The following is a 27206-nucleotide window of genomic DNA, read 5'->3' as shown; positions in this document are numbered from 1 at the left end:
CCTATTTTGGTGGTAATGGGCCAGGTTATTAGTTAATGAGTTCGAGGAGGTGTATGTCTATTTGGTGGTATTTTTTCATATTCTTTATATTTCTGTTTTATTATTTCCCTAACGTCGTCTCTATATCCTACAGAGACAGTATAACCCGTTACGATCTGATTTCATTCTTTTACTTGGCACATTACCAACCAAATCAAGTGGCACAATGTCACAAGCTTAATGCACGAGAACTTCAAAAGAGTTAACATGTCAATATTACTCTCACTCATTCATATATAACTCAATTATCAAATTTTAAATGTACATTAAAATTCAAAGCATAATCAAAACTTGAAATCAAGTACTTTTGTTCTCAAAATAGAGTGATAATAGCATTTTAAAATTTTGAGTAATAATAATGATAATTAATTATTTAATTTATTTATTATTATTTAATCATACCCATCTGCCTCTCACATTGCAAATATCAGAACAAAGAGTGTCAACCGGGGAACAGCTTCACCCAGATTTCTTTCTATACATCTACGGAGCCTCCCAATGGTAATTTCTTCTCCGACACCACCATTCGCCGCGGCCGTGGCCGCCGCCTGCCTTCTATCTCTCCTAATCATCGGCACCACCGCTGACGCAGCCACAAACAACACATTCCAAGAACTCGAAACAACTCTCCAAACACTTAGAAACCATGGCTTCACCCTCTTCACCAACGGCATCACCACCTCCGACATTCAACTCCAACTGCTCTCCACCAACTCGGCCGCCGCTTACCCATTCACTCTCTTCGCTCCTAAAGACGTGCAGCTCTTCACCCTCGACATGGAATCCAGCGCCGCCTCATACATCAGCACTCTCCGCTACCATGTCATCCCCAACCGCCGGCTCACCTTCTCCGACCTCCTCAACCACACCTCCTCTTTCCTCGAAACCCTCCACCCTCAACACTCGGTCTTGATAGGTAAGACTCAAGACAACGGCGCTTCTGGTGTCGTGGTCGACGGGATTCGAGTGTCGGAGCCTGATCTTTTTCTCGGGTCAAGATTCGTTGTACATGGGATCGACGGGATTCTCGTCACTGGCTTGATCGACTACAACTTCTTCAATGTCAATCATAAGGACTCTAATCTTGATTCACCATCATCCCGTCCTCTTGATCCTGTATCAGAATATGAACGGGATATTGTTCCCGTTTCTCCACATCCTAAATTTGATTGGCGTATTCCGGCTGGGAGGAAACGCCGTGGCAAGAAGGTTAGGAGACACCGTAGACATAAGCGTCACGGCCGGCATGATCGCTTCTGATTCCATAGTCTGTAGACTACGGTTACGACAGTTACGAGCTCAAAGTCAAAGGTAACTAACTCTTCACGTCGTCCAATGGATCTGGCTATAGCAATTCGAAGTCCAATTTTAGTACCAATTACTGTATGAAAGATTGATTGTAGTTTTAGTGTTGGTGATTTTCAAACACTTTTCATACTGAATATCCTATACAACGAGTATACGTACTTTCCCTGATCCCACCTGCATTTGAATAAATCAAAGTTGAATAGCATGCATTGAGTTATATTTGGCCAGCTTTGTTGAGCAATCAAGTATTTATCTGTTTCTGAGAATTGATGAAACTCAATAAAAATAAAATAGAAGAAACTTATTGCAATAAGCAAATTATTATATATGAAAATCACTCGATTAATTATAAATCAATTCCCAATTCCGGAGGAGGGCAGCCCACAGATGGAAGTGGTTTTCATGTTATGGTTCATATTTGGCCAGCATTGTTGAGCAATCAATATGATCTTCCCGCAACATTCTGGACTTATATCCATCTTCCCCGTCTTCAAACAATAAATAATCTCGCCGATACAAGGCTTGAATTTGACAATGGCACTCAAGCAACCGGCTACATGCGCCGGATTGAATTTGTCTTCATTCGGATCCGATATTTCTCTGGTTGAGATGGTGGAGTACATCAAACATGTCAGTGTGATCAACAAAAGAAAACCCTTGACAACCATGATTCTCTTCTTCTTCTTCTTCTTTGTTTGTCGATCGATAGTGTAACAAGATTTTGCGGTTGCTAGAAATTGCCGGCTACTCTTTTTTGGTTCGATGAAAAGTTTGAGAATTTGTGATGGCGAGGATGGAATTTATAAAAGGGTCATCAAGGAGGGAAAATTTTTATTCGTAGAATGATTTTATTTTTTTGTAATTAGTTTGTCGTGATTTTAGTTTGTGACTTCTATTGTTTTATGATTCGACGAAAATCAAGGGATTTGCAATCTCAAATTAGGGAGGGGATTGATGGGATGATCCTTAAAATTTGCCGTTTTCAATCTATTTCTTAGGCACTGTTAAATAGTGTCATTGCCATATCAAAGCCCAAAGGGATTTGTAATCCCACTGACAACGGGATTGCTTGTATTTTCTCCAGTTTATGTATTACACTAAATTATATTTTATATTATATTAAATAGGAGAAATGGAGAACGTCTTTTAAAAAAACCCCAATAAGAGAAATAGTCTATTAACTATCACTAAAAAACTCAATTAGTGATAACTTAATAAAATCGTCCCTAATTTTAATGACGGTTTAATCATTATGTTATACATTAACAAAAAAAAATCTAAATTGCTATTTTTCCCCACCTACATAAACATAAGAAACTCAAAACTTAGCATAAAATTTGATTGAGAAAACTTATTATTATATGCATTTTCAGTTAAAGTTTATGGTATGTAACACTACGCGATATTAAAATTTGCGTTAAAGATTATTAAACTCGTGGGAAGCTCCCAAGCATGGCACGTCTCTATCTGATGCTACGTCAGTATACCGATGAAAAAAAAACTAGAAGTGCACTAAGATTATTTGTAATGATTTTGAAGTACCAAAGATGACGTTTAAGTTTTTTTTTTTTTTTTTTTTTTGTTGAGAATAATGAGATGGGGAAGTATCAAACAAAGAACACGATGTTTAAGTTGCATGCATGGATTAGTGTTATTGTCATTTTTTACAATTTTTTTAGGAACTGATTAAAAAATTATGAAGGAATCGAACAGTCGAGGGTTGTAATCATCCAGGCAGCAGATGATGCCCGAAATAAACTGAAAATCTTCATTCAATGAAAGTGGGTTATACGCGTAAAGAAAAGCTATAGGAATTTGAATGGTTTGGATCCCACAAAAATCATAGTTTCCTTCGGTATTACGGAAAGGAAATTAATAAAAACAATAAATTATCTTAGTAATAATTAAGTTATTGTGGATTTTTAAAACTTTAAATTAAGATAAAAACTTGTGTGACACGGTCTAACGAGTCGTATTTTGTGAAACGGATCTCTTATTTGGGTCATCCATGAAAAAATATTACTTTTTATGCTAAGAATAATACTTTTTATTGTGAATATCGGTAGGGTTGATCCGTCTCACAGATAAAGATTCGTGAGATCGTCTCACAAGAGACCTACTCTTAACTAAACATCTTATGTTATATAGTTTTTTTTTTTAAAAAAAAAAAAATTGGTCATACATTACTATATAATTAATGGAAATTAAATTTTTTATTAAACAATAAATTAATTTTAAACATATAATCAAATTGTTAACAATAATATATTTTATATTAATTTTACCGATTGACTGTAAAGATGGTATTTACAATAAACTGAACGACGACTGATAGCTTACTATCTTGTCAGATAAAAAAATATTTATTATAATTGGTTATAAAATTATTATATAAATGTTTAAAAATATAAAAACTCGGAAAAATCAATTATAAGATAATTATTTTGTGGTGTTTAATGATTACTTTGATTATAAAATATTATCTTCGTCAACATTTGCTTCACAGAGAATACATTATGCTAAAATTAAAGTTCAATATGTATTCAGCATGGAGGCACGTGTAGGGCAATTCAAATTTGACTAAATTACAAGCATATATACATAATTAGGGTTTGGGAACATTTCCACATGCACCAATATCAAAATATTTAAAATGATTACACCTTTTTGTTTCTTTTTTAATAGCTAATAATTTTGAGTATTGATGCAGTTAACGAATTGTTAATGAAAAAAATAATACATGATTTTATAAAAAAATCAATTATTATTTTATAATAAGTCTATTGTGAGATGGTCTTCCGGTTCTTTATTCGTGAGATGAGTCAATCATATCTATATTTGTAGTAAAAACGTAATAATTTTAGCATAAGAAATAATATTTCTGTATTGGTGAACCAAATAGAATATATGTCAATGAAATTGACTTGTAAGACCGTCTCACGTGAATTTTTGTGATTATTTTATAAGTATGTATTTAAACGAAGTAATTAATTAAATTGCATGGTCAATTGACATATATAGGACATGACATGAATGGCAATTTATGAAGCAAATGAATCCAACGTCTCACTATGGCTTTTTATATGCAGAGCTATGAAAGTATTTTTGAACCTAACATATTTTTTTCTTTTTTTAAAAAAAATTATATTTTTCGTATGAATATTAATTATTCTTGATACTTAATGAAACAGACACACCATAGCTAAAGGTCGAGCTAAATAAGGAAAAAAAATAAGGAAAATAGAAAAAATAAAAGAATATTTCACAAGAAATGTAAAACCCTGATATATAAATAGATGATCGTCTCATGCCTCAACTCTGTAAATGTTTTCAGGGTTATATGTGCTCAAGATTTGAAAACACGAATAGTTAAAAGATATTTTTTATGAAGGTTTTTGACAATCTCAGTATTCTACGGGTAATCTAGACAATTAACTCCATAACAAAACATAAATAAACAATGAGATTCAAGTTATAATTGGTTGACAAAACATTTTAATTAATAAACCCGCAACTTTATTTAAAAAAAATTGCAATTAAAATTTTTCCAAATTAAAATCTCAGGAATAAAAAACTAGTAGTATCACGTTCATGTTCCTTGTAATTAAAAAAGAAATTTAATCTGCTTTAATGCCTAGTGGAGAGAATTGTAGTGAAATTATTGAAGATTTAATTTTATTTATTTATTTCTTAGGTGTGAAGATTTTCCGAGAACCTGCACTTCTTGGTCACAACTTTTCCGGCAGCAGTCACGGGTTGGAAAGTTTTTCTTCAATCCACATACAATTATAACTCAATTACATATATTACTCTGTTGATATAGTTGAATATCGATATTATTATTAACTTCTCATATTTACAAATTTTAAACACACGTAGTTTTGGAAAATACATACGAACAAGAGTGTATTTGTTCAAAATTTAAAATCGTGAACTCAAAATTTGAAGACAAAAATTTGTGTGAGACGATCTCACGGGCCGTATTTTGTGAGACGCATATTTTATTTGGGTCATCTATGAAAAATATTATTTTTTATTGTGAATATAGGTAGATTTGATATGTGTCACAGATAAAGATTCGTGAGACCGTCTCATAAAACATCTATTCAAATTTGAAACACGTGAAATTAATATATCATTTTTTCATAGAAATTTTAACAAATACAGTGATTTAGCATTGGTGGTGTGTGCAGTTAACACAAATTAAATACCCACACACACATTCAGCTTTTATTACTACGCAGCCTACGCTAACTCAAAGCTATAATAAAGTGACCACCTCCACCACCGCCCCCGCCTCCACCACCCGCCACCGCGCCCTGGGACCCACTTGGCACACGCATTTGAGCTTTTATTATTACCGTAACCGTACTCTCTCCTTCAAACTCCACTCACCACTCGCATTTGCTCCTTTTCTTTGATCTCTGGTGTGTGTGCAGTGCACTTTTCATCTCTGTCTCTCATTTCATGTCATGACTCTTAATCTGAAAAGTTCATCAATCCTGGCCATCTAGCGGTGTTGCGTTAGCTTGAATATAATCCTCATTCATACACTTGTTCACGCAAACATTTTCGATAATCTCACTGCCTTTTCGGTTTCTTCACTTTCCACATTATGTTAATATGACCATTTCTTGTCATTTCCATTTATTTTTTCCTTCCTCTAATTGGGTTTTGCTTTATATTACGAGTGCTTTTTGCTAATGCGGGGGTTTGGTTTGGTACTTGGGTTTGCCTGCTGTCTTCCAATGGGGTCTACACTCAATACACTCAATGCTTCAATACTCAACTTTTAGTTCAAAAGCTAGTTTTTTTTTCGGCCATTGTATTGAAAGGTTGAATCTTTTGTTGTTTGTGTGGATTGAAAGTAAAATCTTGATTATTAAAGTTTTCTTCTTCTTCTCCTTCTTTTTTTTGCTACTGATTTTCTGCGAAACTGCGACCTGTTTAAGGCCATTTCTGTTGGTTTTTGCACTGCAGGGGTTCAATCTTTGGTGGGTTATTTATTATTTCGAAAGTTCAATTTTTTGCCCATAAAGTTGGCTCTTTTACGTTAAGCCAGCTGTGTTCCTGCATTAGAGAACATGACTATTTAGGTGGTAAAATTTAAAGAGTGGGCGATTTTGTTGGCAAACTTTCTTGGTGGAAGGCATGGTGATGGATACAGGAGGAAGACTGGTTGCTGGTTCTCATAATAGAAATGAATTTGTGCTCATAAATGCTGATGAAATAGGAAGGGTGAGTGTTTTGACAAACTTCCTTATTTTGGTCATATTTTACAATCTCATCTATTTATTTTTCCGTGAACCTCTCCATATTTAGATTATACCGTTGTTAATTCTTGATTCGATCCTGAAATGCTGTTTTCTTGCTTGGGAGATGTTTTTGTTGTATCACAGTGACTTTACTGCTACTATTCTTCCCCATGCATTTGGGATTCTACATTACCATGGGAGCACATAAAGACACCTAGCTATTGTTTGAGCTGCATTTCTTGCATGTTCGAACACACTAGTTGAATGTCAAAAATTAATAATTTTATGAAGTTTATCAATATAATCCGAGTTTTTTTTTTTACCAGCTAAACTTTGGGAGTAAGATTTGACAAAACAACAACTGGGCATTAGAAACAAGCATTTTTGTGGCATTAATATAGTTTGGGAGTGCATTTCTCCATGGCTTCTTTTGAAATTTTTATTCCATTGAATTGAAACCAAACCATACTTGTTGTAAATAAGGAGTTGAAGAAAGGGTAGTGAACCTATTTATATTCTGTGATATTCTAGATCAAGTCTGTCCAAGAACTAAGTGGACAAAAATGCCAAATTTGTGGGGATGAAGTGGAGATAACTATTGACGGGGAACTCTTTGTTGCGTGCAACGAATGCGCCTTCCCTGTCTGTCGAACTTGCTATGAGTATGAAAGAAAGGAGGGAAATCAGACCTGTCCTCAGTGCAGAACCAGATACAAGCGCATTAAAGGTTACTTTGTTACTGTATTCACTTGCATAAATAGCTATTGATGACTGGCTGTAATATTCTCTGATTTGATGAATAAATAAATGATCGGTGTGCGCCAGTATTTCAGGTAGCCCCAGGGTTGATGATGATGAAGAAGAGGAAGACTTTGATGATTTGGAATACGAGTTTGATTATGGAGATATTGATGTTCCAGGCTGCACAAGAAAAGCTCATACTCGATTAGCCTCATTCACAAGTCGTGATTCATCGTCCCAAGTTCTTGAAATCCCTCTCTTGACTTACAGTGAAGAGGTATTTAAAAAATTATCCCCTTTATCTCTATTTCTACCTCAAGATTGCTGCTGAGTATATGAATATTTTGTCTGCTAATTATTTAGGATGCTCAGGTTTCTTATGATCAGCATGCTATTATATTACCCCCATTTGTCAATGATGGGGATGGGATGCATTTGTCATCTCCTGGGGCATCAGCACATCGTTGAGTCATCTTTTCTGCACAGATTTCTTTACTTAAGATTCCTCGCAGCTTGCACATGATTTTAATAGGTGCATTTATCATGTACAGTGCCATCCCGGCCAATGGTTCGAGAGAAAGACATAGCATTATATGGTTATGGAAGTGTTTCATGGAAGGATCAGATGGAGGATTGGAAGAAGAGGCAAAGCGAGAACCTTCAGATGATCAAACATCAAGGGAATAATGATTCTGGGGACTTTGATGGGAGTGAATTGGAACCTGATTTACCCATGTAAGTAAAATTTTCTCACAAAATATGCCAGTAGTATGTGGCGTCTTTATGTTCTCTATTATAGACTAAGGAAGGCTGATTGCTTTTCTGGCTTAAATGATACAGCTATTTGGGAAAGGAACTGCGTAAAATGTACCAAGAACTATGATTTTACTCCATAAAGAGTTCAGTAGTTTGCATTGCTTATAATTTGACATCATGTGTAGCCCCTTCATGCTTGATTCTACTTTTGAATTCATGAAAGTCTGCTACTTTGAAGTAGAAGCTTGCTCTTTTTTATAGGAAGAGCTGCTTGATCATGAATAGCATGAGATTTTTGTTTTCATGGTGAAGATATGTATAAATAGAATGTATGGATATGCTTGGTACGTACTATCTAAAAGCTTGTTTTATCGTCATAAAGATTTCGCCAGTCCATTACTGTTAATATCATTATTTTTTGGTATGATTGGTTTCCATCACGGTTCCCTTTGCGTTTATCTATTTATTTCCTTTGAAATATAGGTCGTGTTTGTGAATTCAAGAATCCTACTTTTTTATGAATTCTAGAAATAGTAATACAATTATTAGAAAATAAGTTATTTGTTTGTAATGCTAATTTGGTGTTTTCATTTAAGGAATGTTTTGATGGATATAGCACTGCACTTTGTTATATTTTATTTTGGATTCTTGTGTTTCATTTCTTACTTTGAAATCTCTCTTGTAGGATGGATGAAGGAAGGCAGCCGCTTTCAAGGAAATTACCCATATCTTCAAGCAAGATAAACCCATACAGATTGATAATTATACTTCGTGTTGCGGTTCTTGGGTTTTTTTTCCATTATAGGATCCTCCATCCAGTTCCTGGTGCATATGGCTTGTGGATGACTTCGGTTATTTGTGAAATATGGTTCTCTGCTTCATGGATACTCGATCAGTTTCCGAAATGGTCTCCAGTTGAGCGAGAGACCTACCTTGATCGACTCTCACTTAGGTGATTCTCAATTTAAATGAGCTCAAAACTCCATTTGACTTCATTATTGTTGTTGCTGATTATATGGACTTGATCCACCTGACCAGTCAGAAGATTTGAATCTTGATTACAGAAGAACCATCTCTCTCTCTCGCACACACACACACAAACACAAACACACACAGGGGAATGCCCACAAGTAGGCTGAGTTTTGTTGGTTCCCATCTCATGGTTTCATTAGTATAATATTTTACGGCCGTTTAACTGATTAAGCACTTGGATTCTCTTATTTGTTATGACATTTTACTTTTCTTTGGTTTCTCAGGTATGAGAAAGAAGGAAATCACTCAGAGTTAGCTGACATAGACATCTTTGTCAGCACAGTTGATCCAATGAAAGAACCTCCACTGATTACCGCAAACACGGTTCTCTCTATTCTCGCAGTGGATTACCCAGTTGACAAAGTCTCATGCTATGTATCTGATGATGGTGCCGCCATGCTTACTTTTGAAGCTCTCTCTGAGACATCTGAATTTTCTCGAAAATGGGTTCCCTTCTGCAAGAAATTCAACATTGAACCACGAGCTCCAGAATGGTATTTTTCCCAGAAGATGGATTATTTGAAAAACAAAGTCCACCCAGCATTTGTGAGGGAAAGGCGTGCAATGAAGGTATGTATCTTTTATAATTGTATATGTTACTAAAGCAAAATAACCTGACTAAAACAAGTACGTGCCTGAGCATGTGAACACGTAGGGGTGACAGATTGGACCTTTTTTGTGTCAATTGATGTGCCACAATTTTTCTAATGGTTATTGGCATATTTTCTAACTCGTGTACAGAGGGAGTATGAGGAGTTCAAAGTTCGAATCAATCATTTGGTGGCAATGGCAGAAAAGGTTCCTGAAGATGGCTGGACAATGCAGGATGGAACTCCTTGGCCTGGAAATAGTGTTCGAGACCATCCTGGTATGATACAGGTCGGTGGTACTCACGAATCCTCTTCCATGGTGTAAAAATTCTTATGCACGATGTGTTTATTGTGCCTGTATTTTTAAGATATAAACTAGCTAAGATCAAGACTGGCTGCAGCAAATTTGTGCTTACTAATTCTTTGGTTTCATATGGCAATGCTCTTATCAATAATTGCCATGCTGTTGTAGAGAATCCAAGGACTTAAATTATTAGTTCTTTAAAACCGTACTTTATAAATAAGTTATGAAATCCATTTCGATTGATATGTCTGTAACTTCAAATACAATTTTTGGTTTCCTACTTTTTTTCAATATTTTATTAATCAAAAACTAAAACACATCTAACTATCTCCTCTTTAGTTTGTTGGGCTTGCATTAAGCACATGGCTTGATGTGCGTCTATGGCAAGATAATCATTTTTTTTTGTCTTTCAGATGGCTGATATGTATGATAGTATTTTGGTGTTATCTTTGCAGTGAGTGGATATTAGTGGTTTCTATTTCCTGGATTTGCTCTTGATAACAGGTGTTCCTCGGTCATGATGGTCTTCATGATGTTGAAGAGAATGAACTGCCACGCCTGGTTTATGTTTCCCGTGAGAAGAGACCAAGCTTTGAGCATCATAAGAAAGCTGGGGCCATGAATGCACTGGTAAATAGCAGTTTTAAACTCTTATATGTGATCAAAGCTCCTTGTGAAAGCTAATCCAAATCTCTTGTTCGATCCAGCTTACTGCCTATAATCTGTAAATTTTTCAGATTCGGGTTTCTGCTGTCCTATCAAATGCTCCTTATATTCTGAATGTTGATTGTGATCACTACATAAACAACAGCAAGGCCCTGAGAGAAGCCATGTGTTTCATGATGGATCCTACTTCAGGAAAGGGAGTATGCTATGTTCAGTTTCCGCAAAGATTTGATGGGATTGATCTTCACGATAGATATTCCAACCATAATTCCGTGTTCTTTGATGTATGTATGCATTTTTGTTTTGTTTGATAGTTTGTTTCTTGGGCAGCATGTAGTTACTGATGACTTGAATGCAATATAGATCAATATGAAGGGTTTGGATGGTTTGCAAGGACCTATTTATGTCGGAACTGGATGTGTCTTTAGAAGGCAAGCACTTTATGGATATGATGCTCCTGCCAAAAAGAAGCTGCCTAGCAAGACCTGTAACTGCTGGCCAAAGTGGTGCTGTTTTTGCTGTGGTTCTCGGAAAAGCAAGAGAGGAAAAACAAAGAAAGACAAGATGAAGAAGTCAAAGCTCAGAGAGACATCAAAGCAGATACATGCACTTGAGACCATCGAAGAAGGGATTGAAGGTTGAAATCTTTTTATGAGAAAATCACTGCACACTCTATTACAGCATTAACTTTCTCGCTGAATTTTCTTGCCTTGAGGGTAAAGGAATCGATAAAAATGATGATTCACTCATATATTCAACCAAAGTAATTTTTATTTTTCTAACGCAGGTACTGATATCACAAGTCATATTTCCCATGAAAAACTCGAGAAGAAATTTGGGCAGTCACCGGTATTCGTGGCTTCAACACTAATCGAGAATGGTGGTGTTCTTAAAGAAGTTAGTTCCGCATCACTCTTGGAAGAGGCCATTCATGTTATCACTTGTGGTTATGAAGATAAGACCGAATGGGGAAAGGAAGTAAGTTGTTTGATCTCCAATCTTCTTTTGTTTACTTGTATTTATTGTCTCATTTACTTTGATAAAGCATCAAATATTGTGTTGCACTTGGTGCAGATATAGGTAAACTCTCTAAAGAACTCCATTTGTACATTATTAATTGGACCCATTATAGCCAAATTAATTATTGTATAGCTTGTTTACAGGTAATCTTCCAATGTTGTATATATATTTATTAGTGAATTTACTTTCTTATCAAAATAAAACTAAACTAGGTTGGTTGGATTTATGGGTCCGTCACTGAGGACATTTTAACTGGATTCAAGATGCATTGCCATGGCTGGCGGTCTGTTTACTGCATGCCGAAGAGACCTGCCTTTAAGGGATCAGCTCCAATCAATCTCTCAGATCGTCTCCACCAAGTGCTTCGATGGGCTCTTGGATCGGTCGAGATTTTTTTGAGCAAACACTGCCCCATTTGGTATGGTTATGGAGGTGGATTGAAGTGGTTGGAACGAATTTCCTACATAAATTCTGTTGTATATCCCTGGACTTCCATTCCATTGGTCATATATTGTACATTGCCTGCTATTTGCCTTCTCGCTGGAAAATTTATCGTGCCCGAGGTATCTGCCATACTCTTACAATTAAGATGTTTTATTATGGGGAAAATGAATAGGGACATGTGGATTTATGTGCATCGTTACATAAAAAGTTGAAAAACTGTGATTTTTTTGTTTTGTTTTATGGCACACAGATTCTTGAATTATAGAACTTGTGTTAATTATGTAATTGCTGTCATTAGATAGCCCATTTGACCATCAAAGAAAAACCTGATTATTTCCCCTGTATGTTAGACATTGCTATTTGAAGGTTTAAATCTGGTGAATCGTTTCTGTGTTAACAGATAAGTAATTACGCCAGCATCATATTTATATCCCTCTTCATTTCCATTGCTGCAACGGGCAGCCTCGAAATGCAATGGGGTGGTGTTCGAATCGACGACTGGTGGAGAAACGAGCAGTTCTGGGTCATCGGAGGAGTTTCCTCACACCTCTTTGCTCTTTTCCAAGGATTACTCAAAGTTCTAGCAGGGGTGAGCACAAATTTCACTGTCACCTCCAAAGGGGGAGATGATGGAGAATTTTCTGAGCTATATCTCTTCAAATGGACGTCGTTGTTAATACCACCTTTGACATTACTAATAGTAAACATAATTGGGGTCGTGGCTGGAATTGCAAATGCCATCAACAACGGATACGAATCGTGGGGTCTGTTGTTTGGTAAGCTACTTTTTGCGTTTTGGGTCATAATGCATCTCTATCCATTCCTCAAGGGAATGATGGGGAAACAAGAGAAAATCCCGACGGTGGTCGTGATCTGGTCGATTCTTTTGGCTTCAATAATAACACTCCTGTGGGTACGGATCAACCCCTTTCTTTCAAGAGATGGTCCCGTGCTCGAAATATGTGGGCTCAACTGTGATGACTGAGTTTCCAGATTCAACATGTTCTGGATTGCTTGATATGATATCTCTAACATGGAGTTGCATTCAATCTGTATCTGTTTTGAAATTGTTAGATTGATTCTTTTGATTACTGTTAGTGCCAGAAATATATCTGTCTCATCAAAACATCATTCTTTTGTTAATTAAACAAACAATCTTTCAAGATTTTGTATAGTTTTGTATGTTCTGAATTTGGATATTAATCACTTGATCAAGAATTATGTCACTTTATTCATGGGTTTCTTCATGCACAAGTGTTTGTGTGTTTAATGTCTATATGTCTACATAGAGGTGTGTGTGTGTATTATGTCTTCAAGACTACTTTTGAAAGATTTCTTGCCTTTTGGCCTGATAACCACACAATCAGTTCTTCCCTAATTAGTTAAAGAGTAGGTATCTTATGAGCCGGTCTCGTGAATCTTTATCTGTGAGACGGGTTCCTACCAATATTCACAATAAAAAGTAACACTCTTAGCTTAAAAAGTAATATTTTTTCATGGATAACCCAAATAAGATATATGTCTCATAAAATACGACTCGTGAGACTGTTTCACACAAATTTTTGCCTTAGTTAAATAGTAGATCTTTCTGATATGATTTCACGAATTTTTATTTTTGACACGGGTCAGCAATGCTCATATTTATAATAATAAGTAATATTTTTAATATAAAAAATAATATTATTTAATTAGTGACTCAAATAGAAGATTTCGTATCACAAAATTAACTGAAACGTCTCATCAAAGTTTTTGTCTTAATTAATCTGATTATTTTAAATTTTGGTATAAATCTCTAGATTCTTTAAATAAAAAATTTATTTAATGCCAATTTTTGTATGTATATATATATATATACATGCAGAGTGTGAAAAGATATTACTATGATATTAACAAGGGATTAAATCGAGTACTAAATTTCGGAATATATATATTCTCCGAGGATCTGTTCATACCTTGAGATGATAAAGGCAATATTATCTTCCAGAATATTTTGTTTATTATACTATGATTATCATAAAATCATCGATTAAGAAAAATGAAAATCAATTATTATATATGTATTAATATGTTAGAATTTAAACTAATTATATATCTTTAAAAAAAATAATGAAGATAATAAATAAATAATATATATATATATATATATATATATATATATATATATATATATAAATATATTTAGGGTGAAGTGGTGAGTCAACACAGGAAGTCAACAAGGAATTATCCATTCACAATCAAAGTCAATGCCGTAAGAATTAAGTATAACCAAACACTGCAAATAATAGAAACTTTACATATTTTCTTCTTATTATATATAATATGCACTAATAGTCAAATTAATTATTTGCTCTATACAGTGTGTTTTCAAAAACGTTAACCTTTTATTTATTATAATATAAAAATGAAAATTAATGTCTATATTATATTTATTGGAAGCCAGATATCTTGTTCGATATGACTTATGTCAAAAATATTACTTTTATTTCTGGAGGGTCGACTTGTCTCACGAATGTGGATATAAATAAGTGAGGCGTGTATACGAGAAATCGTCTTTTTTTAACAAACAATATTTATATTTGTTATATTTCATTACGTCATACATACATAAGATGGAGTGGTGGACTAGTACAGACAAGTCGCGCGCAGCATCCTCTGAAGTTGGAGGAAGCAACACAGCTGTTTCTTCAATATTCTCGCATGCAGTCATGAACGCGTTTACTTAGCTTGGCAGATTCGAATCATATTTAATTTCTATAATACTGCGTAAAACCAGTTCTCGGTTTCTTGGAAACATGGATTCATCATGCGAAACCCAAGAATATTGCAGCTCACAGACGCGGGAAGATCATCAGAAGCCAATGTCTCCAACCCTGAAGATTATTATGTCCGAGTTATTTGGAGAGTTAGACGACGATGTTCCGAGTAAATATGTCCCCATGAACAAGAGGAGAAAGGTTGCGAATTCGGATTTTACGAAGAAGTTTCCCAGGTATCGAAGTATTCAGAATCTGTACATGGTTACCAAGCCCATCGATTAATCTGCAATATTTTGCTGTGATTTTCTAATCTTGACGAGGAGATTGCGAGTTGCTTATGGTTATCTATCAATATCCATGCAGAGATTACATAATATATATATATATATACACACACACACACACACACATATTATTGTTCTATGCTCTTATTTGGCTTTGGCAAAAAATAGTTGGCAAGCAATACCAAAATAAAATTAATGAGACGAATCACACTATCTTAACTAGCATTGTTCTTAAATTAAAAGCCTGACAAAAAAAAATCTCCCCCACGTAAGAAAAGTTAATGTTTTAAAAAAAGATTTAATGACTATAATCGTATCTATATATGTTTGAATAACTTGGATGGGAAGAACTATTGGCGATTGTGTGTGTGTGTGTGTGTGTATATATATATATATATATATATATATATATATATAATTTAATTTGATTGCAAACATCGTAATATTCAAGGAAAGATGAATCCGATATATAAAAACTTTCATGTCTTGCTTGCCGTGATCTACATATCATTTTGTATTATTAATTTAACGATTTTGCCTCAGAATGTGATTATTGACTTTGATTTAGAAACTAAAATAAGAAACTTTTCCTTGGTTTTCAATATAAATCCCCCCTATCAAAGGGTAAACAACTTTACAAGCTATCATAATCTTTATCATGCATAAAATAGTCAATAATGATATTTTGATTATCTAGTATCATGATTTCCAATTTTTTAATGCAAAAACTTGTGTGAGCCGGTCTCACGGGTCAAATTTGTGAGACGGATCTCTTATTTGGGTTATCAATGAAAAAGTATAATTTTTTATGCTAAGAGTATTACTTTTTAGAGTAGGTCTCATGTGAGACCGTCTCACGGATCTTAATCTGTGAGACGGGTCAACCCTACTCATATTCACAATAAAGAGTAATACTCTTAGCATAAAAAGTAATACTTTTTCATGGATAACCCAAATAAGAGATCCGTCTCACAAATACGACTCATGAGACCGTCTCACACAAGTTTTTACCTACTTTTTATTGTGAATATGGGTAGGGTTGACCCGTCCCACAGATTAATATCAGTGAGACGGTCTCACATGAGACCCACTCTTTTTTTAAATGCCGTCTAATTAATTTTATTGCAAATTGTAAAGTAATATATAGCGCTAATACATTCATGGCCAATTATATCCTACACTAGGTGAGGTACTCTCTTTTACTTTTTTTTTCTTACGCGTGTCTTTTTATTATTATTATTATTATTACATTTCACACTACTATAACCAAAATCAACCAAACTTATCATTAAACTAATTTCGTTTAATGTATATAACATGTGGTTTATCATTATATTATTATTATTATTCTCAAAATTTAAAACTTAATATTTTATATTTAAAAATTACGTGAACTTTTTTTTTGATAGTAAAACTTTTACGTTTGAGGTTTGAGATTTTCATTTCTATTATTCTTATTTTTGTAGTAGAATCATATGAAATGTAAAAAATCAATATTTTAAAATTTAATTATTATAAGAAATTCTATGTTCTACCCATTTATAAACGCTAATAAAATTATTGTAGCTATTTTTAAATGCTATACATGTATATATTATTTAGTGACAGAGAGTAAATCTCCCGGAGTAGGATAGAATTATCCTACATTCATAGTGGAGTAAGTCTCATGTGAGACCGTCTCACGGATTATAATCTGTGAGACGGGTCAACCCTACCCATATTCACAATAAAAGTAGTACTCTTAGCATAAAAAGTAATATTTTTTCATGGGTGACCCAAATAAGAAATCCGTCTCACAAATACGACCCGTGAGACCGTCTCACACAAGTTTTTGCCTTCATAGTGTTGTATTAACTACTATTAGATATAATTATATACACATATGCAACTATACAAAACAAATGACAAAATTGTAATTTTACTCGTATAAGTTGATATATTTTAGATTTAATAGTTATGTAACTTGCCAAAATTCATGATCATCCCATAATTTAATTCTATTTTTAGTTTTGATATTTTTCAAATTTATTGAATATTATTATTTTAATTTATTAAATATTACTTATTTTGCATTGATTCTTTATTAATAATACGACACAACAAAATCTATGTAAACATTCAACAAAATTCATCTAAATAAATATCAAACAAATTATATAACAAAATAACAATATTTCAAAATTTCCATTTTTTATTTTTATTTTGACGTACTTTAACATCTGGACTATATAAATTTTAGACAAAAATTTGTGTAAGACGATCTCACAGATTTTGTTAGACTGATATTTTATTTAAGTCACTTGTGTAAAACGATCTCACAAATTTTGTAAGACGAATATTTTATTTAAATCATCCATGAAAAAATCATATTAATTTTTATTATAAATATCGATAAGATGAACCCGATCTCACAAAAAACCTACTCTAAATTTTATTCTCACAACAAAAATAACTTAAAGAGAACACAATCCATGCATTTTGTGATCGCAACGAAAAGGTTTAAAAAAATTCAATTTAATAAATAAAAACCAAAACTTGACAATCCATATGCCTAAAATCTGAAAATTACCCATTTACAAAACTGAAATCACAACTTCACGTCTTCACCGAACAATATTAATACAACTCCACAACGTATCAAGCTTTTTTAAAAATCACCATGGTTTATAGCATTGTATCCCGCATATTCGTTTCCATGCATCGGAAACTGCAACTTAATAGAAAAATAGAAATTATAAGATGACCCAAATTCATTCTTTCAAACATTTGAGTGAACTCCACAATATAGCAAGTCCAGAAACAATCACAATCCCAATGGTTTACGAATTCAACAAATGATTCATACATCGGTTAAACGAAGTATTTCCAGATATCCTTCGATGGAAAACCCAAGAAGAGGTTATATTTGCCCTTCAACAACTCAAATTCTGCACCAGGGAACCTTGATCAAGCTGCGCCTTTGAATTTGGCATCATATTCATAAGATTGCTGCAAAAACAAAGCTTTTAGACCAGAAACATTAATAAAATTGTTAAACCAAAAACTAACTGGAAAATTGTGGAGTGTTTAGATCGGTAAGATTTCTTCAAGAAATGGAATAACCAAGAAGAGTTAATTTTGTTCCAGAAAATATTGGGACTTCACATGCTGGGTTATATTTACAAGGTTCTAGCAAACTCAATGGCAAAAATATGGTCACCATGCAATTTGGCACCTAAAACCAATCTATTTTATTTCCTTCAAACTAGTTAAAAGAAGAAGTGTTGGATCATTCTCCATGCTAAATGAGGAGACTGATTTGTTAAAACTAGAATAGTACCAAGAATATTGCTGAGATCAATCTACAAGCAAACCATCTTTTATGCATTGCTTGTTGAGCACGTGCCGATGCTTCAGCGCTTTCAAACCTTAAATAGACATAGCCTGCACTATTCCTGCAAGTCAATAAACAATTAATGAAATTGAGACCCAAGTTGCATGATTTTTGGGGTAGTGAAGTGAGGGAATGGGTGTTTTCAGTAGTCAATATGCAAAGCTGATACGAAACAAACATAGCACGAATATAACAAAACCACCAAGGGGAACACAGGAAAGCCTAGCACACAAGCACCCTGACAATCAGTATAGAATATATTATCCCCAAATTCAACAATATAAATCTATGCACTGCGTATCATTCATCATCTGTGTTTGCATAAACCACAATTATCAAGGTACAAGGAGCCACCAAGGTGGGTGGGAGCCTTTTTACAGATTGTAATATTTCTTTGAAACCATAAAAAACACAAAAAACAAAGCTGGGTTTCACCATGCAATAGCATTATCAACCCAAATTTGAGCTCATGCTACCCCCTGTTAATATAAAAAAAAACTCCCCACTCTTTATATAACAAGCACACATGAGTAACCACCAATAGAGGGGAATACGGGAACCTTAATTTGAAGCTTCTGTTATTGTGAGAGCTCCTTTCACACGTTTTGTTTAAAACTGTATTCCCAATAGCAGGTCTAGATTAATGATGCGCGGTATGTGGAATTTATTTAACAAACGTATCATTCCTCTGGCATATATTAGACATTCTCTGACAAAAATCTGAAATGGGTTACATAAACAAGTTTTTGTAGAAAATAAGTAAATTCAGATAATATGAAAATCTTGCTGCTGTCCACTTGTAATGCTGTGCCATCATTTTTTTTATAGAATATGCGTGATTTCAAATGGCACCTACTTTGAAGTAATTTAGTAAAATACTACCACCACCTTAGGTTGTTAAAATAATGTTACTACACACTTCAAAACACTGTATATATTGCAGGACTATGCATGCTCTGATTGTATAAATTAGTACATTCAAAACACATGGGTAATATTTGATAAGTATTTGACAAGTACTTGATAAGTATTTGACAAGTACAAAAGCAAAACTCTCACGCATTTAAAAGCCAAACATCCATTTGTCACATCTACTACCATGCTAATCATATTTTTACGTGCATGAAGGGATCACCGAATGCTTACTTGTCAACATGGATATGTTTGACCTTCCCATACTTGGAGCATTCTTCATGCACATCATCTCTAATGTCCAGATCAAATTCGGGATCCGTCTGCCATCAAATAAAAGTAAAAAAAGGATTATATTAAATAAAAAAAAAAGATATTCTGATGCTCCAACCACTAACAAGTCGAACACATACTAACCTCAGCTGCAGGATCAAACATATTCTTCAATAGTAAACATTCACTGAGCGTCCCAATAGGTTCTGGAGCCATGGAAACAAGTTGCGCAGGAAGAACTGAAGGGGGGAGTACTGCTGTCGGATTGGTAGGTAAGGTAGTAGCTTGTGAAAAAGTTGACCCATTCAATGCAGGAACTCCAAGGGGCCCCACAACGCTACAAAGGAAAAAATTAAGTCAGCATCCATCCAAATACAGATGAGATTACTGAGATGCAGCATATATACAGACCTTGAAGCAGTGCCACTGCGATCGAGCTTTTGCATGAGTAACGCTCTAGACTGAGCATTTAGAGCCTGCAAATGTTGCACACGAGTAAGCAGTTGAGTAGAAGCAGTTAGAGAAACAAATATACAATTATGAAACTCGAATATCTCTCACCAAGCCACCCCCCTCGTCATCGTCAAAATCTGCAGTTTTTGCTCCTGAATCTTGTACTCCAACATGGTCGGTAACAGAAGAAACCTGGCATTTACAAATAAAGAGGAGATTCCAAAAATCGAAGAGGTCAAACTATCTGTGTTAATCAATGAAACCAAAATATTAGCTCCATACCTTAATGGTTCGACCAGCAATCTCCAGCTTCCCATTCAAACTTTGTGCTGCCTTAGCATGTTCAAGTTGCGCAAACTGCATTTAATTAATATCTACATAAAGTTCTGTGGAGAAAATGTGAAAAGCTAGCACAATGACTATAAAAGAAATCCACATTCAAAAAATACCGACTTGAATAAACCCGAAACCTTTGCAATGTCCTGTCTCTGGATCTGTAGGAAGTTGCACAAGCTCAACAGGCCCAAAAGCTTCAAAAATCTAGATAATGAAAAAGCTAGTGGTTAAACATTGTTGGAAAACAGAACAGAAACTCAGACGCAAAGGTCTGCCGACAAACTCGGAAATAAACAAATAAAAACGATTTCATATCACTCTGATAGACCACTTATATAAGCAAAAAACTAAAATCAAGAGAATTTCAAGCCAGGCATACAACTACAAATAATAATGACAAATAAAATAATTCAAAAGGAAAAAAAACATTGAGTTCACAAATTAACAGAAATCTAAAGAAGACATCACAAACAAGGATGTTAAATATAACAAAAATAGCTGCCTCTGAGATTTGTGCATCCTGTTTATACTTTATATGGGCTAACAAGTCTGAATATTGCAGTCAAATTAGATAAATGTTGAAGTTGAAGAATGAGGAAAGTACCAACATAAAGAAATTGAGATGTTCTCCTAAGTTCAAAATGGTATTATCATAGAAGAACAATCAAAATGAGTGCAATGGGCTGTAGCTCCAAGGGAAAGATACCTGTTTAAGCTGAAATTCTGTCATATTAAAATGTAAATTCCCCACATAAAGCTTTCTATCCGTTGCACCATATGGTCCAACAACTCCAGAACCACCAGCAGAAGTGTTTGACTGAACAAGATTCTTTTCAGCCTCTGAAGGTTTTACCATAATTGGTTGTCCAAGAAACAGATGGCCAGATAAAGCGATAGCCATCGGAACAGACATAGCATCATCAAATTCAACATACCTGTTATTATCATCAGTAATATTAAACATATCTATAGACCAAAAATGCATGATGTAGAATGATGTAGGTATTGATTATACTCTATAAAATAACCGAAAATGACTATACTGTATACAATAACCGAAAAACTAACATTCTCAAAAAGCACAAGTATAAGCCAACCAAATAGCAAATCAAAAGACAGAGATATAAGTTTCCAACCTAATCCTATCCAGAAGGCAAAACAAATAATTCAGCTGAGATTTGGTCAGACAGTATTCCATACCTTTCACTACCTCTGACATGCGACATCATGGAGCTACGGCAGACAAGTTAGCCGATCTATGCTATTAAATTTAAAATTTGAAAACTCCATAGTTACCTCTGGTGCCAGGGGAGCTTCTAATGATTACAAATTTTCAAAAGCAATTCCAATAAATACAGTACCAGATTCTTACAACTCATTTCGAATATATCAATTCTTAAATTTTCACATCCACTTTCCTCAAATGCTTCGAAAAAATTTTCTGATGTGGTCAAGACTGGAACCAACTATAAAGAAAGACAATGCTCTCAACAACTATAAGCTTGAATATGCAAAAAAAAGAGACATAAAATCTCATGTGACATATAAAGGCTGCAATGACTGTTCCATGTTCTTATCCCTGAGGAACAGTGTACTAATGTGAAAATACTAGGTTCAAAGTTCAACCGACATATGATTTCATATACAGCAATCATTGATTTGAGAAAATCGGACATAATTTTCTTGATAATTCAAAGGGGAAAGAAGTATAATCAAACCAAAGTAGAAATATGGAGACATACCCAACTCCTTTTGAACGTCTTGAGTTTCGATCCATGATTAGTTTCACATCACTAACCTGAGGTAGAAAAATGTAAACACGAGAAATACAAAAATCAATGTAGTAGCAAAATAAAAAATTAGAATAATATCTAACGACACCCTATTCAGAATGTTGAATGAGGTACATCAGTTTTGAATAGTTACTAAAACCCCCAGTATATCAATCACTTAGATAACAAGAAAATCAGTATTAACGCTACCTGCAACTGAACATTGAGGTGCATTAACTAATAGAATCAGATTAATTGCTAGAAAATTTACTTGAAATAAGAAATATGTAACTCATAATTCAAACAATTACTGGAACTTTACACTCCATCACAAAGGAAAACGATTTGAAAATTTAAAAAGTCAATTATTATACTAAATGATCGAAAACTTGAGGAATTTTCTTTTCAAGATAAAAAATGTTTTGACGAAAAACCTCACCAACCTTTCCTGCTTGTGAAAAGAAATTGTATACATCTCGCTCAGTTGCCTTCAGGGGCATCTGCAAGTAAAAGACATTTCAAAATCAGGCCATAGAACCATTTAAATGAAGTAGTATTCAAAAAGTTTAAGTGCAATGATAGCTAAGATGTTGGCATTTGAAATCAAAGTTCTTACCTGATATGCAAAAACAGTTCTTTGGTCCCTTTCTGGATCAGCCTCAGCTTCCACAGCTTCTTTTTTATCCTTAAATCTCCTGCAACCCAAAGTAGAATGAGCACAAATCCAGTGACAGGAAAACCTCAACTTCCCAATAAATGCATCCTTCTTAGTTAGTCCTAGAATTGTTGGAAAAAATAATCTCAAACCCATTCACTACCTGTAGCTCAATTACTTTGAACCTACAAACTCCGTGCCAGCACCCTTATTTGAGTCCCAACGGAAAGGCTAAGCCCTAAATCAGAACACTAGTAAAAATAAAAGCAGGAAGAGTATCTGATTTACCACGACGAGCACTTCGCCAGACATGGAGATATTATAAGCACTTGGACTACCAGAGGAAAAGTTGCTGAGCAATAAAAAACAATAGAAGGGCAATGGGCTTTTCACCACAAAATGCATAGCCTTTTTAAATGAAGGCAATGACATGATTGATGATTCAAAACACTTTTCATTGTGTTACAAACAAAAGCCCAGTAAAGTGAATTTCAGGACCACCAATTTGTCATTAAGAGTAATATATTTTCATATAGGATTTAAACATAGTTTGCAACCTACATGTCAAGACAACCCTTCAGATAATCTGCATTAAAAGAATTGTAGGATAAATATATCTATTGATGTTACAGGCAGGAAAATTTGTGAAGCCACTCTTATTCCATCATATATAATGACAGATGGAAGAAGTTATGGAGGAATTCTGCAATTTCTCTCCTGCAAATCCATGAATTAATATTATTATCAAAACTATACAAGTTTCAAAGGGTCGAGCTAAGAACTTAATCACAACACGTGATATTTGGGTCAGTACAAAACACAAATACACTATTCAATTCCTGGTTCAGAGCAAAGGGGGCCACAAATATGAGCTAATCAATTTTCGTCTTCGAGGTGAAGAAAAGGATTGAAATTGATACAGCTTCACCACAATCATTGCAGACCTATAAATTGAATGCATCATCGGTCAACATTGCAAGCTCAAATGCAAAAATGAATGCCTAAATCCAGCTATGCAAAACATAAATACGCTGGAAGTGCGAGCCAATCTAAAAGTCAAAAAACAAAGGAACACAACAGACCTTATCAAAATCAACATGTAGAAATTCACTTTCTTCTGTGAAGAAGCCTTCAAGGGTTTCCGCATTGTTATCCCATTAAGATGTGCAAAAAATCCATCTACGATTTCAACCCAAGTTAGAATATTATATCCTCTACGCACAAAGTCATATTTTTTTCTCTACTTAAGACCACTTTGCGCATTTTCTTCATGTTTAAACTCTATCATAAAGCTGCATGTGAAGAGAACACTTCACCTACTCATATATTTTAAGACCATTGAGAAACGAGGATATCCATCCATATACAGGTTGCTTGGTAGTAAAGAGTTTTTAGGGGTCTACACCTGGTTCAAAAATGATGAACCACAGAAACAGTAAAGAGGACTAAAAGGGAAAAATCAGGATTTACTACATGTTTAAGAGCATAATGTGACGATTGAATATTCAAATATTTCAAAATCAAATGCTTCAACTTCCACTGTCAAGAATCACCAAAATTTGTTAAATACCCAGATGAAAACAAGGGAAAACAGATCCATCGATACCACCCACCGAAATTTAATAATGCCTTAGAATGCAACTGTGAAAATATATCAACTAATAATACAAGTAAACACCAGGTCCCTTCCACAGTTAAATATGTAAGGACATAAAATTAAATTTCCGGGCAAGAATATTTTTTCACATTTCATCCACAAGGAAGATCCAATTGCAAGAACAATAAAGAAGGCAATTTAATCAGGCCACAGCATATATACATAAAAAAATTGACAACGAAAAGATTATTGACATCACCTGCTCTCATCACGCTCCGGTTCCCTCGTCGACTCCCTCTCTCTTTCACGGTCCAGCCTCGATCGGCTTCTACTCCTCCTGTCCATGTCCTTCTTCTCCCTCTCTCTCTCCTTCTCTTTATCCCTCTCTCTTCTCTCCCTCTCCCTCTCCCTGTCCCTGTCCCTCTCCCTGTCCCTGTCCCTCTCTCTATCCTTCTCCTTCTCAATATCCCTAGAGCTCCGCCTCTCCTTTTCTGAATCCCGCTCTCGACTCCTATGTCTCGAGCTCCTATCTCTATCCCTATCCCTATCCCTGTCCCTATCCCGATCCCTCCCCTTCTCTTCGCTCCGCGACTTCTTGCTGCTGATTTTCCGATCCCTTTCTTCGTCGAACTCGTCTTCATCGCTCCTCTCTCTTCTTCGGTAACCCTTCTCGCTCTTCTCTCTGTCCTTTTCCTTCTGTTCGGGAACTTCCTTCTTTGACGAGCCGTTGGTTTCTTCCACTGCCTTCTCAAGGTAATCGTACTCGTCGAAATCCATTGATTTCGAAGATTTGAAGCCGCTCGAAATGATGAGTATCGCTACCAGCCCTGTGAATTGGATTATCGCTCAAAACCCTAGCTCCGCTAGAGACCAAATTAGGGTTCTGCAATACGTTAGCGAAAACGAGAGAGCCGGATGTAAACGGGGAACTACGTAAATAAATATCTTTATCTTCTTGGGATAAAGTTTGGGCTTGTTATACATATATACATCACATGGGCTTATTCAAGGGCAAATTGCCCTATAATGCCCAAATCAAACTCAACTTCAAGTTCATCACTTTTTCAAATTTTTTTTTTTTTATGACGTTGGAACTTGCGATAGTTATTGTTTAGTATGTTTTGAATAAATTTTCGATCCAATGTGATAACTTGCAAACCACACTGGGCAAACCACTAACCCAAAAAGTGTTAGTATAAGAAATCGATCATCTGATCATTGAACAAACACTAGTCTACTCCACTAATTTGGACACTGATCAGGGGACAAATTCATCACGTTTTATATATAAGAGCAAATTGACCTATAAAATACGCCAAATCAAATTCAACTTATGGTTAAGCCTAGCTACATAGATTTGTTTGCTTAAACTCTCCAACTTCACAAATGGACCAAATGTCCATTTTTTCACCATTTTCCAATATTAAAAGGTTAACTGGGATCAAGTTCTCTTGTCAAATAAATTCAGCTTCAAACCGTACACGTTTTTCATTTCAACTCTATGAACTTAGAAATCCAAAAAATATAATTTTATATCTAATTTAAGTCAATTGATACTACTAATCGGTAAGTTAGTGCTTTCATTGAATATTATATACACACATTTGCCAGTTGAATGCTTTTTTGTCGTTGTCCAAAATTATTTTACCTAGAAAATTATGTTTACATACGCAATTTAAGTCATTTGGTATTATGAAACATCAAAAAAATTGTTAAATTGTTAATTTATTTTAATTGAATGATTTTAAATGCATAAATGATATATTTTGAATATGATTAAATGTTTAATTGTGTAGTTTTGAATAATTTCATGATTAAGGATTTTCAAACGAATATTTGATGCTTGGCCGATGAATGGAGAATGGGAACGATTGAGATAAAAATATTTTTATATACTTATTTTAAAGGCTCGAAACTATGTCTAAATAAGATTTTCAAATTTTAAAAAAATGCTAGAGCTCAAATTAGTTTACGAGTCGAGTATTATTTTATTCTAGAAAACAATTTCGACTAACGAATGGCATTTGAGGAATCAAAGGTTTATTTTAAAAAACTTTCCTAAATAACTTTTTGTGCAGAATTTAATGGTCCTAATTAGGCCTATTTAATTAGGATTAGTGAGCCTAATTATTTCATAACCATGAATACCTAAACCCTAGCCTCTTAAACACAAAAATTTGTAAGTTACCAACAAAAATTAGGGTCCTAACAGCAGTCGTGCACCTTGCTGCCATGGAACTAGGATTTTTCGAGAGTTTTGAGAAGAAAAAAAGGCAAGGTCAAGATGTTCTTCAATTGTTCTTTCTCGCCTCCTCACGTCAATAATTGATTTTCAAGCGTTATAAACGCAAAGACACTTCTTTAAACCTTTTCTCTTGCACCATTCAAGCTATATTATGCATGTTTATGATAATTTGAATGAAAATGAGTATATTTAACGTTGTGAATAATTTATTGTAAAACTTTGAAGTTTTAATGCTTGTTTGAGTTGTGTTATGATGTATAGAGACTTACAGTGTGTTTGGCAACCCAGATTTGGGAGGATTTCATGGGATTTGGATTTCAAAATCCAATTTTTACTGTTGGGCAATATGATTCAAAAAAAAGATTCGGATTTATTTAAAATTTTATGGGATTTCA

The 27206-nt window shown here is 34.5% G+C and overlaps 3 protein-coding genes across 4 annotated transcripts; 2 read left to right on the top strand and 1 right to left on the bottom strand.

The window, feature by feature from the left end:
- The first annotated feature begins 493 nt into the window (after positions 1–493).
- Positions 494–1432, top strand: LOC140837040 (fasciclin-like arabinogalactan protein 19). Its single transcript, XM_073203027.1, has one exon. It carries the CDS (start codon positions 538–540, stop codon positions 1297–1299), a length of 762 nt encoding a protein of 253 aa, XP_073059128.1. The 5' UTR covers positions 494–537; the 3' UTR covers positions 1300–1432.
- Positions 1433–5665: 4233 nt separating this feature from the next.
- On the top strand, positions 5666–13372 carry LOC140837038 (cellulose synthase A catalytic subunit 5 [UDP-forming]-like). Its single transcript, XM_073203024.1, has 14 exons — positions 5666–6585; positions 7134–7329; positions 7436–7620; positions 7707–7806; positions 7895–8078; positions 8785–9051; positions 9356–9701; positions 9873–10010; positions 10530–10655; positions 10763–10975; positions 11055–11328; positions 11479–11669; positions 11924–12274; positions 12556–13372. The coding sequence occupies exons 1-14, from the start codon at positions 6499–6501 to the stop codon at positions 13138–13140; spliced, it is 3243 nt and encodes a 1080-aa protein (XP_073059125.1). The 5' UTR covers positions 5666–6498; the 3' UTR covers positions 13141–13372.
- Positions 13373–17903: 4531 nt separating this feature from the next.
- LOC140837039 (uncharacterized) lies at positions 17904–25520 on the bottom strand. Of its 2 annotated transcripts, XM_073203026.1 has the most exons (14): positions 24826–25520; positions 24052–24148; positions 22931–23009; positions 22758–22814; positions 22285–22340; positions 21249–21477; positions 20660–20746; positions 20489–20563; positions 20315–20398; positions 20165–20229; positions 19898–20090; positions 19715–19803; positions 18515–18629; positions 17904–18183 (listed from the first exon to the last, which is right to left on the bottom strand). In XM_073203026.1, the coding sequence occupies exons 1-14, from the start codon at positions 25205–25207 to the stop codon at positions 18142–18144; spliced, it is 1650 nt and encodes a 549-aa protein (XP_073059127.1). In that variant the 5' UTR covers positions 25208–25520; the 3' UTR covers positions 17904–18141. The 2 variants fall into 2 exon arrangements, with proteins under 2 accessions (XP_073059127.1, XP_073059126.1); XM_073203025.1 differs by lacking the exon at positions 24052–24148 and having other exon boundaries at positions 24826–25518.
- Between the last annotated feature and the right edge of the window lie 1686 nt (positions 25521–27206).

Source organism: Primulina eburnea, chromosome 7 (genome assembly GCF_022965805.1).
Source record: "Primulina eburnea isolate SZY01 chromosome 7, ASM2296580v1, whole genome shotgun sequence".
In the NCBI taxonomy this organism is placed as follows: domain Eukaryota; kingdom Viridiplantae; phylum Streptophyta; class Magnoliopsida; order Lamiales; family Gesneriaceae; genus Primulina; species Primulina eburnea.
The sequence above is the reverse complement of the archived record's forward strand: the minus strand, read 5'-3'. Positions and strand labels throughout refer to the sequence as shown.